The sequence below is a fragment of the Mustelus asterias genome, chromosome 7 (assembly GCF_964213995.1).
Source record: "Mustelus asterias chromosome 7, sMusAst1.hap1.1, whole genome shotgun sequence".
NCBI lineage: Eukaryota > Metazoa > Chordata > Chondrichthyes > Carcharhiniformes > Triakidae > Mustelus > Mustelus asterias.
In genome coordinates this window covers 140,791,389-140,806,852 of record NC_135807.1, presented here as the reverse complement: position 1 = coordinate 140,806,852, position 15,464 = coordinate 140,791,389, and the positions used below count along the sequence as shown (strand labels likewise).

General features: G+C 44.1%; 1 protein-coding gene across 5 annotated transcripts in view; it reads left to right on the top strand.

Annotated features, from left to right (window-relative positions):
• stard3nl (STARD3 N-terminal like) overlaps positions 1 to 15,464 on the top strand; it is a 45,916-nt gene that overhangs the window by 1,472 nt on the left and 28,980 nt on the right. For 2 of the 5 annotated variants that reach the window (XM_078216955.1, XM_078216959.1), the window contains exons 2-6: positions 11,750 to 12,009; positions 13,306 to 13,383; positions 13,476 to 13,553; positions 13,994 to 14,047; positions 15,282 to 15,402. In XM_078216955.1, the coding sequence (XP_078073081.1) occupies positions 11,791 to 12,009; positions 13,306 to 13,383; positions 13,476 to 13,553; positions 13,994 to 14,047; positions 15,282 to 15,402 (550 nt within the window). In that variant the 5' untranslated portion in view covers positions 11,750 to 11,790. Of the gene's footprint in view, positions 1 to 10,909; positions 11,104 to 11,749; positions 12,010 to 13,305; positions 13,384 to 13,475; positions 13,554 to 13,993; positions 14,048 to 15,281; positions 15,403 to 15,464 lie in introns of all 5 variants that reach the window. The other 3 variants (XM_078216956.1, XM_078216958.1, XM_078216960.1) reach the window with 3 other exon arrangements.

Here is a 15,464-nt window from a genome sequence, read left to right as displayed (position 1 = left end):
CCCTCACAGTGTAAATTGTGTTTATTTGAGGAATTGTGTTTTGTTGTTGACAGCAGCTTGAAGAGTCTCTCTTGTCGCTGACCATATGGTGGGGAGAGGGGGGGAGCAGGGGTGGTCCCTCAGCTTTATTCATGTCCTGCCTCTCTCCACATTGTAAGAAGTCTCACAACACCAGGTTAAAGTCCAACAGGTTTATTTGGGAGCAAAAGCCACATTCAGAGAGGTTTACAGCATGGAAACAGGCCCTTCAGCCCAAATTGTCCATGCCGCCCTTTTTTTGAAAACCCCTAAGCTCATCCCAATTGCCCGCATTTGGCCCATATCCCTCTATACCCATCTTAACCATGTAACTATCTAAATGCTTTTTCAATGACAAAATTGTACCCGCCTCTACTACTACCTCTGGCAGCTTGTTCCAGACACTCTCCACGCTCTGTGTGAAAAAAATGCCCCTCTGGACACTTTTGTATCTCTCCCCTCTCACCTTAAACCTATGCCCTCTAGTTTTAGACTCCCCTACCTTTGGGAAAAGATATTGACTATTTATCTGATTTATGCCCCTCATTATTTTACGGACCTCTATAAGTTCACCCCTCAGCCTCCTACGCTCCAGAGAAAAAAGTCCCAGTCTATCCAGCCTCTCCTAACTCAATCCATCAAGTCCCGGTACCATCCGAGTAAATCCTTTCTGTCACGGTTGAATAGCTGGCTGTGAGGTTTGCAGTGCATCCCGGAATAGAAATCTTGAGTGTTAGCTCAAATTGGAAGACCGAGCTCCCTCAGCCTATCCTCATAAGGCATGCCACTCAATCCAGGCAACATCCTTGTAAATCCCTTCTGCACCCTTTCAATCTTTTCCACATCCTTCCTGCAATGAGGCGACCAGAACTGAGCACAGTACTCCAAGTGGGGTCTGACGAGGGTCTTACATAGCTGCATCATTATCCCCGGACTCCGAAACTCAATCCCTCGATTGATAAAGGCCAGCACACCATACGCCTTCTTAACCACCACCTCCACCTCCGGGGCTGATTTTAGAGTCCTATGGACCCGGACCCCAAGGTCCTTCTGATCCTCTACAGTACTAAGAGTCTTTCCCTTTATATTGTACTCCTTCATCCCATTTGAACTGCCAAAACGGACCACTACGCATTTACCTGGGTTGAAGTCCATCTGCCACTTGTCCGCCCAGTCTTGCATCCTATCTATGTCCCTCTGTAACTTCTGACATCCCTCCAGACTATCCACAACCCCACCAACCTTCGTGTCGTCGGCAAACTTACCAACCCATCCCTCCACTTCCTCATCCAGCTCATTTATGAAAATGACAAACAGCAAGGGTCCCAGAACAGATCCCTGGGGAACACCACTGGTGACCGACCTCCAATTAGAAAAAGACCCATCTATACCCACTCTCTGCCTCCTTTGGGCAAGCCAGTTCTGGATCCACCGGGCAGCAGCCCCTTGGATCCCATGTCCTCTCACTTTTTCTCGAAGCTTTGCATGGGGGACCTTATCGAACGCCTTGCTAAAATCCATATAAACCACATCTACCGCCTTCCCTTCGTCAATGTGTTTAGTCACATTTTCGAAGAACTCCGCCAGGCTCGTAAGGCACGATCTGCCTTTGACAAAGCTGTGCTGAGTATTCTTGAGCATACTAAACCTCTCTAAATGCTCATAAATCTTGTCCCTCAGGATCTTCTCCATCAGCTTACCAACCACTGAGGTTAGACTCACCGGTCGGTAATTTCCTGGGCTATCCCTATTCCCCTTCTTGAAAATAGGAACCACATCCGCAATCCCCCAGTTCCTCTCCCGTCTCCATCGATGACGCAAAGATCATTGCCAGAGGCTCTGCAATCTCTTCCCTCGCCTCCCACAGTAACCTGGGGTACATCCCATCCGGACCCGGCGACTTATCTATCTTGATGCCATTCAAAGATTCCAGCACAGCCTCTTTGTTAAAGTCCACATACTCAATCCTTTCAGTCCACCGCAAGCCCACAGTACATCCACCCAGGTCCTTCCCCTCTGAGAAAACCGATGCAAAATACTCATTAAGCACCTCTGCCATTTCTACTGATTCCGTACAGACTTTCCCGCCTTCACCTTTTATAGGCCCTATTCCTTCACGTCTCATCCTTTTACTCTTCACATATTTATAGAACGCTTTAGGGTTTTCCTTAATCCTACCTGCCAGGGCCTTCTCGTGATCCCTTCTGGCTCTCCTAATTTCCTCCTTTAGTCCTTTCCTACAAGCCGTATACTCATCTAGATCCCTATCTTCGCCAAGCTCTCGGAACCTTTTGTACGCTTTCCTTCTCGACTAGGTCCCGCACAGCTTTCGTGCACCATGGTTCCTTTAACCTACCAACTCCTCCCTGTCTGCTCGGAACGTTGTCCTGTAGAACTCGTGATGTGGAGATGCCGGCGTTGGACTGGGGTAAACACAGTAAGAAGTTTAACAACACCAGGTTAAAGTCCAACAGGTTTATTTGGTAGCAAAAGCCGTGTGGCTTTTGCTACCAAATAAACCTGTTGGACTTTAACCTGGTGTTGTTAAACTTCTTACTCTGTAGAACTCTAGACAGACATTCCTTGAAAAACTGCCACCTCTCTTCAGTACATTTCCCCGAGAATACCTCCTTCCAATTTACTCCTCTAATTTGCTGCCTTATGTTTTCATATTTCCCCTTACTCCATATAAACGCTTTCCTAGCTTGCCTGATCCTCTCTTTTTCCAATGCAAGCATAAAGGAGATAGTTATGATCGCTATCCCCAAGATGCTCTTCCACTAGATCTAGTATTATGTGACGAGAAAGGGCTAATTAATGTTTAAAAAAAACCTTTAGAGGTGAGTAACCATGTTATGATAGAATTTTGCATTGAAAGTGAGGTGCAGTAAATCCCCATTTTAGTCTACTCTTTTCAAGTGGTTTCATTTTAAAGGGCTTTATTTTTTATGTCTGAGTTTCATTTGAAGTCAATATTCCCTATTTAAAATTGTGCGGACACTGTGATGATGGAATGTGATGTCCGAGCATGACCCGGCCAGTGATTCTGTGCGGAATCTGGCTTTTGATCAGTACCGTTTTGTCCTTTCTGTACATCTGAGGAACATTGTTGTTTTCAGGTTAACCACCACCCCACAACTCCCCCAATTACATTCTCTACTGTAATGTACGTTGCAGTAAAAATAGTGTACTGTAAACTGCTTTTCAAATTTCTTTGATACAGTATGTACCTGAAGAACTTTTGTGCACTTCTGTTTTTAAAGGGATTCTTTGCTACCCAACAGTACTGCTCTGTACTGTACAGTATCTGTGTTTGAGGAACTCTTGTAAATTGGATGTTTTAAAGAGGCCTCTGCAGAATGAAGCCTGCAATCAAGGCAGCAACTTTAAAGTCACTTACTGTTCAGTATTTCAGACTATGGAAAACCATGCTTCCCTTCAAGGGGTTTTGCTTAAACAGCACGGTGGCACAGTTAGCACTGCTGCCTCACAGCGCCAGGATGCCACGTTCAATTCCAGCCTCGGTTCACTGTCTGTGGAGTCTGCACTTTCTCCCCGTGTCTGTGTGGGTTTATTCCGGGTGCTCCCACAGTCCAAACACATGCGGGTTAGGTGCATTAGCCATGCTAAATTGACCCTAGTAAATTAGTAGGATAAACATGTGGGGTTACGGGAATAGGGCCTGGGTGGGATTGTGGTTAGTACAGACTCGATGGGCCAAATGGCCTCCTGTACTCTAGGGGTTCTATGATTCTATGAAATTGATGATTTTCAGGAATGTAACCACCATTTTAAATGAGGACTCCCTGCAGTTCAATCTGAAACCAAGGTGTTAAATTTGAACAAAGGAATGAGAGGCAAATTGGCTGAGGTGTATTGGTAAATACATTAAAAGATATGATAGTACATAGGCAAGGAAATCTTTAAAGAATTATTACATTGTTTACAGCAACTATACATTTCTTCAAGGCGCAAAACCCCAAAAGAAAAGTTTGTTAATCATGGCTAACAATGGAAAATTTGAAAATGTTGGATCCTGCACTCTGCCATGTTGTGCCATTATTGAGTATTCCCCATGTCAAAATCACTTCTAACAAAAGCTCCAGCAGCTACTTTAATCACAATGCAACCCTGCCTCTCCCCCCTCTGCCATCCAGTGCCTTTAAGTAACCTGGGCTGACTTTAACTGGTACTCGTCTTTCATGATTTTGAACCCCCTGCTGAGCTATGCAGCAATCAACAGTGCAAAATGTCATTCTGCCTGCATTGAATGCAACATGTGCAGGGTAACCCTCATAGAGTCATAGAGGTTTACAGCATAGAAACAGGCTCTTCGGCCCAACTTGTCCATGCTGCCCTTTTTTTTTTAAAACCCCAAAGCTAATCCCAATTGCCCGCATTTGGCCCACATCCCTCTACACACATCTTACCCGTGTAACTATCTAAATGCTTTTTAAAAGACAAAATTGTACCCGCCTCGACTACTACCTCTGGCAGCTTGTTCCAGACATTCACCACCCTCTGTGTGAAAAAATTGTCCCTCTGCACACTTTTGTATCTCTCACCTTAAACCTATGCCCTCTAGTTTTAGACTCCCCTCCCTTTGGGAAAAGATATTGACTATCTAGCTGATCTGTGCCCCTCGTTATTTTATAGACTTCTATAAGATCACCCCTCAGCCTTCTACGCTCCAGAGAAAATAGTCCCAGTCTATCCAGCCTCTCCTTATAACTCAAACCATCAAGTCCCGGTAGCATCCTAGTAAATCTTTTCTACACTCTTTCTAGTTTAATAATATCCTTTCTATAATAGAGTGACCAGAACTGTACACAGTATTCCAAGTGTGGCCTTACCAATGTCTTGTCCAACTTCAACAAGACGTCCCAACTCCTGTATTCAATGTTCTGACCGATGAAACCAAGCATGCCGAATGCTGCCTTCACCATTCTGTCCATGGTGATGGACATGGTGATCACCCCACCATTTTTAGGCCCTGTCCAATTTTGTGGCCTTTGAATTTTGTGTCCATATGGTCCTCTGGTGAATAAAATAAGTAAGAGTTTTAACAACAACAGGTTAAAGTCCAACAGGTTTATTTGGTAGCAAATGCCATTAGCTTTCGGAGCGCTCCTGCTTCGTCAGATGGAGTGGATATCTGCTCTCAAACAGGGCACAGAGACACAAAATCAAGTTACAGAATACTGATTAGAATGCGAATCTCTACAGCCAACCAGGTCTTAAAGATACAGACAATGTGGGTGGAGGGAGCATTAAGCACAAGTTAAAGTGATGTTTATTGTCTCCAGACAGGACAGCCAGTGAGATTCTGCAAGTCCAGGAGGCAAGCTGTGGGGGTTACTGATAATGTGACATAAACCCAATATCCCGGTTTAGGCCGTCCTCGTGTGCGGAACTTGGCTATCATTTTCTGCTCAGCGATTCTGCGCTGTCATGTGTTGTGAAGGCCACCTTGGAGAACACTTACCCGAAGATCAGAGGCTGAATGCCCGTGACTGCTGAAGTGCTCCCCCACAGGAAGAGACCAGTCTTGCCTGGTGTTTGTCGAGCGGTGTTCATTCATCCGTTGTCGTAGCGTCTGCATGGTTTCCCCAATGTACCATGCCTCGGGACATCCTTTCCTGCAGCGTATCAGGTAGACAACGTTGACCGAGTTGCAAGAGTAGGTATCGTGTACCTGGTGTTCTCATGTGAGATGATGGCATCCGTGTCGATGATCCGGCACGTCTTGCAGAGGTTGCTGTGGCAGGGCTGTGTGGTGTCGTGGTCACTTCTCCTGAAGGCTGGGTAGTTTGCTGCAGACAATGGCCTGTTTGCGGTTGTGCGGTTGTTTGAAGGCAAGAAGTGGGGGTGTGGGGATGGCCTTGGCGAGATGTTCGTCTTCATCAATGACATGTTGAAGGCTCCGGAGGAGATGCCGTAGCTTCTCCGCTCCGGGGAAGTACTGGACGACGAAGGGTACTCTGTCCACCGTGTCCCGTGTTTGTCTTCTGAGGAGGTTAAACTAGAAACCTAGTTGGCTGTAGAGATACGCATTCTAATCAGTATTCTGTAACTTGATTTTGGGTCTCTGTATGCCCTGTTTGAGAGCAGATATCCACTCCATCTGACGAAAGAGCAGCGCTCCGAAAGCTAATGGCATTTGCTACCAAATAAACCTGTTGGACTTTAACCTGGTGTTGTTAAAACTCTTACTGTGTTTAACCCAGTCCAACGCCGGCATCTCCACATCATGATTAAAATAAGGACAGTTTATATAGAATAACATAGAATCCTTTACTAAAGCAAAAAGAACATCTGAAACCAAAGTATGAAATCCTGTAAATGCTTGGCAGTCAGTCAGTGTCTATGGAGATAGAAAAAAGGCGAGCATTTCAGAAATGAACTAAAATGAGGGGGAATTTCTTCAGCCAGAGGGTGGTGAATCTGTGGAATTCATTGCCACAGAAAGCTGTGGAGGCCAAGACATTGAGTGTATTTAAGACAGAGATTGGTATGGGGATGAAAGGTTACGGGGAAAAGGCAGGAGAATGTGGTTGAGAAACCTGTCAGCCATGATTGAACGGTGGAACAGACTTGATGGGCTGAATGGTCTAATTCTGCTCCTATATCTTATGATCTTATGGATGGCACTTCCAAAGTATTCACACTTGAAACATTCATTCTTTTTTCTGCACCGATGCTATTTGAACTATTAAATGTTTGTTCCATGGTCAGTGCATCTTGTCAAATACTGAATGGAACACAGCATTTGTCTGTAACCTTCTGCTCATCCAAAACTCTGTTGCCTGTGTGCTAACTTGCAATAAGTCTCATTCACACATCGCCCGTGTGTTCACTGACCAACGTTAGTCTGGCACTGTCTAGATTTAAAAATTCTTATTTCATATATTTAAATCCCTCCGTAACCTTGTCCTTCCCACTCTCTCTTCCTCCAGCTCTACAGTCCTCAGAGATACCTGTGCATTTCCATTTCTGGTGTCCTCAGCATTTTTGATTTTAATCATTCCACCCACCATTGGTGGCTGTGCTTTCAATTGCCGAAGGCCCTCAGCTTGTAATTTCCTCGCTCAATTTCTGCCTGTCTTCCCCTCTCCTCTTTCAAGGCATTTCTTTAAAACTGTGATAACCTGGCCGCAAAAAGCATGTTGTGAAATTCAATCAACTTATAAAAATATCAAACTACAGTACAGCATGGACTCCAAACTAGAGGTGGCTAGTTACACAGGTCCCTTGTGATAAGACTAAACCTGCGAAAGCCCGTGCTACCAATGACACTCTCACATGCTCGTATCCGCTAAGGACATTACCCCACCCCCTCCCAGAAATTCCCCCTTTAAGGAAAGAAACATAATGAAACTCATGCCTCAACAATACATCAATCTTTCAGGAACTAAGGTGTGACCGGCACATTACCACTGATGACTCGGTAGACACTGATGAGGCTTGTTTCAGTGGAGCTGGACTTGTGGGCACAGGAGTGGATTGAATATCTGTGAATGAATGTCCTTCATCCTCGCCTGGAGTAGAGTTCACTGGAAATGGTTGTATATCAGGAATCATTTCCTGTTGGAAGTCCACAGCAGCATTTCTTTTTACCGGGTCATCTGGAACGTTTGCTGTCTCCGAGTCATGGCGTAGACAGAAGTGCTCCTGGTATCTGTGGTTAGTTTCACTGGATACTGGACTGCTTTGGTTGAAAATAACTCCAGGCAGCCATCATTGATCACTGCCAAAATTCCTTATGTAGACACAATCATTCAGATTGAAATCTCTCTCCTTAGCATGGTAGTTATGTCTCTCCTGCTTTTCCAATTTCCTTCCCATTCTCACTTTGGCATCTGGATCCAAGTGAGACTTTGGCTTCCTGCCGATCAGTGATTGGGCTGGTGCGAGCCCTGTTGTTGTTTGTGGCGTGATACGATACTAGAATAAGAACTGTGAGAGTTTAGTTTCCAAAGTACCACCTGCCATTCTCCTCAATCCTCCTTTGTGTCTGAACAGCTCACTCTGCTAAACCACTTGAACCCCAAAGGATACAAACATCCTGCACATTTAGCTCATCTTTCCACTTTGCAGATGGTCTCCATTCTTCATCTCCAATAACCGTAGGCCAGCCCTGCACAAGGAATCTCTTCACCTGAGATAGAACAGAGTCCCGGTCCATCCACTGCTTAATCTCTTTAGCATTCGCTGGAGAATGTGAAAGTCTCTCAAGCAAGAAAATTGTCTCTGGAGGAAATAATGTCTGGTAAAGGGGGATGACTCAATGCATTTATGTTTGCATTGTCCTTCCTTGCCCGATATACAATGTTATACTGGTAAGCTGACAATGTGAGAGTCTTGCACTGAGGCCATGGGGAGGAATGCACTTGGATTCACTGAAAATACTCATCAATGGCTTGTGGTCTGTCCATATAGCAAATGAACAACCATGAAGGGACTAATGAAGCCATTTCACAGCAAAAACAATGGCTAGACTTTCCTTGTCTAACTGCGAATATTCCTTCTCGGCTGTTGCCAGCGGTTGTGATGCAAAGCCAATGGGATTTTCTGACTCTCCTCCATCAGATGAGAGTACTGCCCAATATCTGAGGGCAAGACATCGCAGAGCGAATTGAGTTCTCTTGTCTTGATCAAAATGAACCAGCAAATTGGCTGATTGAATTAGCTCTTTTGCTTTCTTGAAAGCTTCTGTGCTGGCCCCATTTCCATTTTGTTTCTTTGTGAAGTAGTGGATAGTGACACCAACACCATTGAAAGGTGTAGCAAAAACCTCCTGTAGAAATTTACCATGCCCAGAAATGACTTGAGCTCAGACACACTTGTGGGGTTTGGAGCTTCCTTGATAGCTCTGACTTTGGCTTCCACTGGGGACAGACCCTAAACTGTGATTTTCGTGACCCAAATATTCCACATTCTGTGCCAGGAAGCTGCACTTGATACGAGTCAATCCTGCATCTGAAAATCTCTTTAAACACTTAGTCCAGGTTGCTGAGTGGCTGCTTCTCCTTTTTCCCTGTGATCAGAATGTTGTCTAACTATTTATGAATGCTGTTTGTCACCATTGCAACAAAAGAGGTCATTTAGCTAAGAAATGAAGGAGTGCTAGGAGCAAGTCGAAGGCTGAACAGGGAAATTCAAATTCAAAAAAGCCTGAGTCAGCTGTAGATCTCCTGGAAAGCTCGCAGCAGGCAGGGGTGCACCAAATTTATCTATTCTACAATGGAGGTTGATGGAAAACAAATCAAGATGGAGGTGGCAACAGAAGCCTTCTGCATCTGTATTCAGTGAGGAGACTTGGGGCTCTAAACAGGCAACAGAGATCCAACTTCGGATGTACACTAGAAATGCTATACCATTGCATGAGATGTTGCATCCAGCAGCCAAGAAGGTGGACGTTGTATTCAAGAGCCAAGAAACAAGAGCTCTGCTCCTGTGGTAAAAGGAAAAGGGCCTAGTCTACTAGGACGTGACTGGCTCAGTAAAATTCCGTTGAACTAGGGTGATTATTAAGCGCGCACAGTTGACAGAGGATGTCATTCAGAAATATCCTGGGGTTTTCAAATGTGAACTGCGTACATTGCATGGCACTACATTTAAATTGTTGATAGATCCTTTGCCATGAAAGGAAAAGTGCAGGAGGAGTTGGACTGGTTGCTGAGGCTTGGAGCCACTCAGTTTTCACATTGACCAATTGTTCCTGTTCTTAAAAGTGATGATATGGGGCACATATGTGTGGATTACAAACTTACCATTAATCAATCCTCCAAGCTGGACGTTTACCTGTTGCCATGGGTGGAAGATGTTTTCAACCCTTGGAGGAGGCAAGACGTTGTCAAAACTTGACATGAGGCACACCTACCAGCAGCTTTTGTTATAGGAGGACTCAAAACAGAATGTCACAATCAACACTCATAAAGGTTTTTTCAAATGCAACCCTCTGGTTTTTGGGCTGTCCTCCAGTCTGGCCATTTTTCAGAGGACAATGGACAATCTGTTGCAGGGGATTCCTTGAAAGTCAATGTGGCCTCTCCCAAAAAACGATGCTAAGTGCTGTCCTCATTAATGTCACAAACTAGTTTGTCTCACAACAATTCCTCCAATACTACACCAAACTCAATGTTCAGAATGCTGGTGTAATTCAGCAACAAAATTAACTACAGACTGTCCCGTCTTCCGAAAATGACGATGAAACTTGAAACAAGAACAGAAAATGCTGGAAAATCTCAGATGTTTATTTTAATTTTATTTATTAGTCACAAGTAGGCTCACATTTGCACTGCAATGAAGTTACTGTGAAAATCCCCCAGTCACCACACTCCAGTGCCTGTTTGGATACACTGAGGGAGAATTTAGCATGGCCAATCCACCTAACCAGCACGTCTTTCAGACTGTGGGAGGAAACCGGAGCACCCGGAGGAAACCCACGCAAACACGAGGAGATCATAGAAATCATAGAAACCCTACAGTGCAGAAGGAGGCCATTCGGCCCATCGAGTCTGCACTGACCACAATCCCACCCAGGCCCTACCCCCACATATTTACCCGCTAATCCCTCTAACCTACACATCCCAGGACTCTAAGGGGCAATTTTTAACCTGGCCAATCAACCTAACCCGCACATCTTTGGACTGTGGGAGGAAATCGGAGCACCCGGAGGAAACCCACGCAGACACGAGGAGAATGTGCAAACTCCACACAGACAGTGACCCGAGCCGGGAATCGAACCCGGGACCCTGGAGCTGTGAAGCAGCAGTGCTAACCACTGTGCTACCGTGCCGCCCTATCCAGATCGACATGTCTGACAGCATTTGTGGAGAGAGAATAGAGCTAATGTTTTGAAATGTTAACTCTTATTTTCTCTCCACAGATGCTGTCAGACCTACTGAGACTTTCCAGCATTTTCTGTTTTTGTTTCAGATTCCAGCATCCGTAGTAAATTGCTTTTATCTTCAATCGCCTGAGGGCTGTGGTGATTCTGAATGAGTGCGACTAGATCTACAAATGGAATGTTCCCGTGTCTGTGATGTTGCTAAATTCCTCACTAGTTTATAAGTCTTCTTGGTAAGATTAAACCCATGAAAGCCCGTGCTACCAATGACGTCACTCACACATGCTCTTACCTGCTTATGTTATTGGATGATATTGGAATAGTATAGATTAGAGGGGCTTTAGATTGGTTTCACTGGTCGGCGCAACATCGAGGGCCGAAGGGCCTGTACTGCGCTGTAACCTATGTTCTATGCTTAAGACATCAGTATATACATTCAAATAGAAAAATGCTTATTATAACACACTAACAAAAACCTACCTTTCTGATCATTTGTCCTAATATTTCCTGACATGATTTGGTGAACAAAATTTGTTGTGAAGCGCAGAGGGACTTTTTGCTACGTTAAAGGTGTATACAATTGTTAGCAGAACTAACACCAAGAAGCAATGACTCTGGGGTGATAATGCTACATTGAGCAGGGCACGTGGAGTAATGTGTATATTGGAAAGTGTTCCCTTAATGCCCTGGTCCATATGGGCTTGCCCTATGTGATGCTCTGTGCAAAGTGTTGCTGGTGACTCTTATTTTCATTTGAGGGAGTTATAGTCACATCAAATTTGTGGCTTTATTCAAGGAAAGTGAGCTACACTTGTTACTGTTTTGACACACTCCTGCTGCATTCCTCTGCTGAACTCTCTTGTTTCTGTTCTTGAACAGCTGCTTGTGGTGATGCTGAAGCTGTGGTAGAGCTGTGCAGGATGAGCAGATCGCTGAATGACCAGGACGATGCTCGAGTTAATCGCTTCACTTCCGGTGCATCCCTTAGTACCACACATTCCATTAACACTTCCCAACTTACTGCTAGATTAGAGCCATACAGCGACAAAAAACCTATTTCCGATGTCAGAAGGACTTTCTGCTTATTTGTTACGTTTGACCTTTTATTTGTTGGTTTGCTATGGATAATAGAATTAAATGTAAGTATTAAACTCTTTTACTGTAGCTTTCCATGATCATGGGTTTGTATATATCCTTGTAGATTCTGTAAATACCTCGTCACTGAGGGTACCATTTGATAAACATGCAGGCGGTTAGGTTTATCAAATTATCGAGAATGGAAACATTGTGACTGGGAGAGAACAGAAGAGGGGAGAGGACCTGATGGAGAATGGATAGCATGTGGTTAATGATAATGAACAATTGGAGATGGGAAACAATGTTGACTTCGCCAGAGTGACCCACATCCCAGAAAGCCCAGCCCCTCCATAGTCTTGAGATGTTCCTAGCCTCCACTAGGCAGCTGCCCACTTTTCCAAAACTAGCAAAACCCCAGCAGTTGAGTTTCCCTTGTTTCTATTAACATAAACTAGTTTTCAGTACGCCTTGCTGTGGTGTTGACTCTCATCCCATAGCCTCTCGTTGACCATAGTTTCTTTCACACTGTTAGTTTGCAGATGCCATATTTGAGGTTACCCCAGAAAGAGCCGTCCGTATATTGTATCCACTGCCGTTCCCTCTTCACCTGAAATACTGTGCATTGGGACCGTGCAGACTGGGGAAATAGCTTTTAGGAAGACCACATGTTGAAAATGTTCCAGGACATTTCACAGATAGACACTCGTATCCCGTGATTCTCTATTTCTCTTTGCTAAGGTTCCAGGCTTTGTACAATTGATACTGGTTCAATTGATAAATTGAATTGAAATAAAACAAGTTATTGACATTCCCATTCAAGCTGACTGCAGCTTGTTTTGAGGTGATTGAATCATTCAAATCCCTTTGGATCAATATAATGTGGTTATAGAATCCCGGAATTGTACAGTAATAGTGTACACATATACTAACTGTCTGAAAGAGTTCTGTGCCCTGACCATTTCCCTGTTCTTTCCCCATACTCTTACTCTTTCAGAATATTAGTGCACCAATACAGATTCTCCTGGAGTGACGATAAGCCTTTGCTACAGGATGTTTGTTGTGGAATTATTGGTACCTTATTTTCTGTGTAAATCAAACTCTGGCACAAGCAGCAATCCCATGGCAAACCTGATTATAAGAATACAACACACTGAGGACATTGTCATATTTTTACAATATCCAATGAAAATGTTTTCTTTGAGATGAGTGTGACTGGCATGGCAGCATCTATTGTCCATCCCTAATTCATCCCTAAGATCTGAATAATTACCAGTATAGATCTGGATGTTTGATTATTTAACCCTATGTTTCAATACAATTACTAACAAGATGATTCCATTTGTATCTTTGTTTTCTAGGTAGATGGTGGCATAATTCATAGTTTAGAAAGTGAAGTTATTCACTATAACTTCCACAAATCTTACTTTGATATATTTGTGAGTAGATTTTCTCAGATCGCTTGAAATAGTTGTTTAAAGTAGCTTTAAACTTTTTGCAGTTTTTATCTAATCCTTATTGTCCTTTCCAGTTACTGGCAGTGTTCCGATTCCTTACGCTGGTTATTGCATACGCCCTGTGTAGGATAAACCACTGGTGGGTCATTGCGGTGAGTGATCTGATGACATTGTTCTTGTCTTCTGTTTTAAGATATTAAATTTACATATCTGTACTCTGTGCTTGGATCCCTTTCTCAAACCAGATGTGAGGTTTGTTTTTGAAAGTTGTGTACATGTGAATTTCTGAGATATGGGCAACAGATGCAGGGAAAAGAAGCATTTAATACTGTTGTTGCTGGTGGCTATGTCATGCTGATAAGGAAGTGTGCATAATCCTGGGGCACCGCCAGTTGGGGAGGGGTTGGGGTGGCGCCAGTCATGTTTGTCATCTACTGAAAAAGTGCTCTGATCCAATCAATAATTTGGACTGGTCACAGCCCTAACTGGTTAGTTCAGATTGGTTAGTCCACCACCAATGCTCAGCGATGAATTACTGAATCTTTGTAACTCCTCCTATAACTGTAAATGCTTCTTCTCTTCATTATTCCAGATTACAACAGCTGTCACCAGTGCCTTTCTAATTGTAAAAGTTATTGTTTCTAAGGTATGTAGTGGCTGCAACTATACTCTGAAAGATATTTCTGCAGTTGAGATGAGTGTGTCTGCCCTTGACAAAGGCAGCATTTGACTGAGTGTGGCATCAAACTGAACTTGTTGGGAATGGGGGGTAAAACGCTCTGCTGGTTGGAGTCATTCTTAAGCACAAAAAAAGGTGGTTCTGGTTATTGGAGGTCAATCTTTTCAGTTCTGAGACATCTCTGCAGGAGTTCCTCAGGGTCGTGTCCGAGGCCCAACCATCTTCAGCTGCTTCATCAATAACCTTCCTTCCATCACAAGGTCAGAAATGGGGATATTCGCTGATGATTGCACAATGTTCAATACCATTCACAACCCCTCAAATACTGAAGCAGTCAGTATCCATATGCAGCAAGTCCTGGACAATATTCTGGCTTGGACCTGGTAAGTGGCAAATAGTATTCGCCACATAAGTGCCAGGCAATGACCATCTCCAACAAAAAGGAATCTTCACTATCTCCTGCTGTCATTCATTGGCATTACCATCACCGAATCCCCCATGATTAACCTTCTAGGAATCACCATTAACTAGAAACTGAACTGGACCAGTCATATAAATCCTGTAGTTACAAGATCAGGTCAGAGCCTGGGAATTCTGACCCAAGTAAGTGACCCCCCTGACTTCCCAAAACCTGTCTACCATCTGCAAGACACAAGTCAGGAGTGTGATGGAATACTCTCCACTTGCCTAGATGAGTGCAGCTCCAACAACACTCGAAGCTCAACACCATCCAGAACAAAGCGGCCTGCTGTCCGCACCCCATCAATCACCTTAAATATTCACTGCCTCCGCCACTGACATACAAAGGAAGTAGTGTGTATTGTCTACACAATGCACTGCGGTAACTTACCAAGGTTCCCTTGACAGCACTTCACAAACCCGCGACCCCTACCACCTACAACGATGAGACGGCAGATGCATGGGGCTACCACCTGCAAATTGCCCTCCAAGCCAGACCATGTTTACTTGGAACTATATCACTGTTCCTTCACTGTGTCAAAATCCTGGAACTCCCTCACTAACAGCACTGTGGGTATACCTACACCATATGGCGGAGACTCACTACCATCTTCTGAAGGGTAATTAGGGTAGGCAATGAATGCTGGCCCAGCCAGTGACTCCTGATTATTTTTTTTTTCATTACTGAGATTGTCTTCCATCACATTCTTTAAGTTGTTAAGCAGATCTTGTTTTCCTTTAGCTCTTGGTCCAAGGTACAGCCTTTGCCTATTTACTGCCAATCATATCCTTCATACTGGCCTGGATCGAGACCTGGTTCCTGGATTTTAAGGTGTTGCCACAAGAGTTGAAGGATGAAAACAGTAAGTGCAGTTGCTCTTTGTTTGTACACTTCACCCCCTCGTTCTGCTGTCAGATTAAGTTG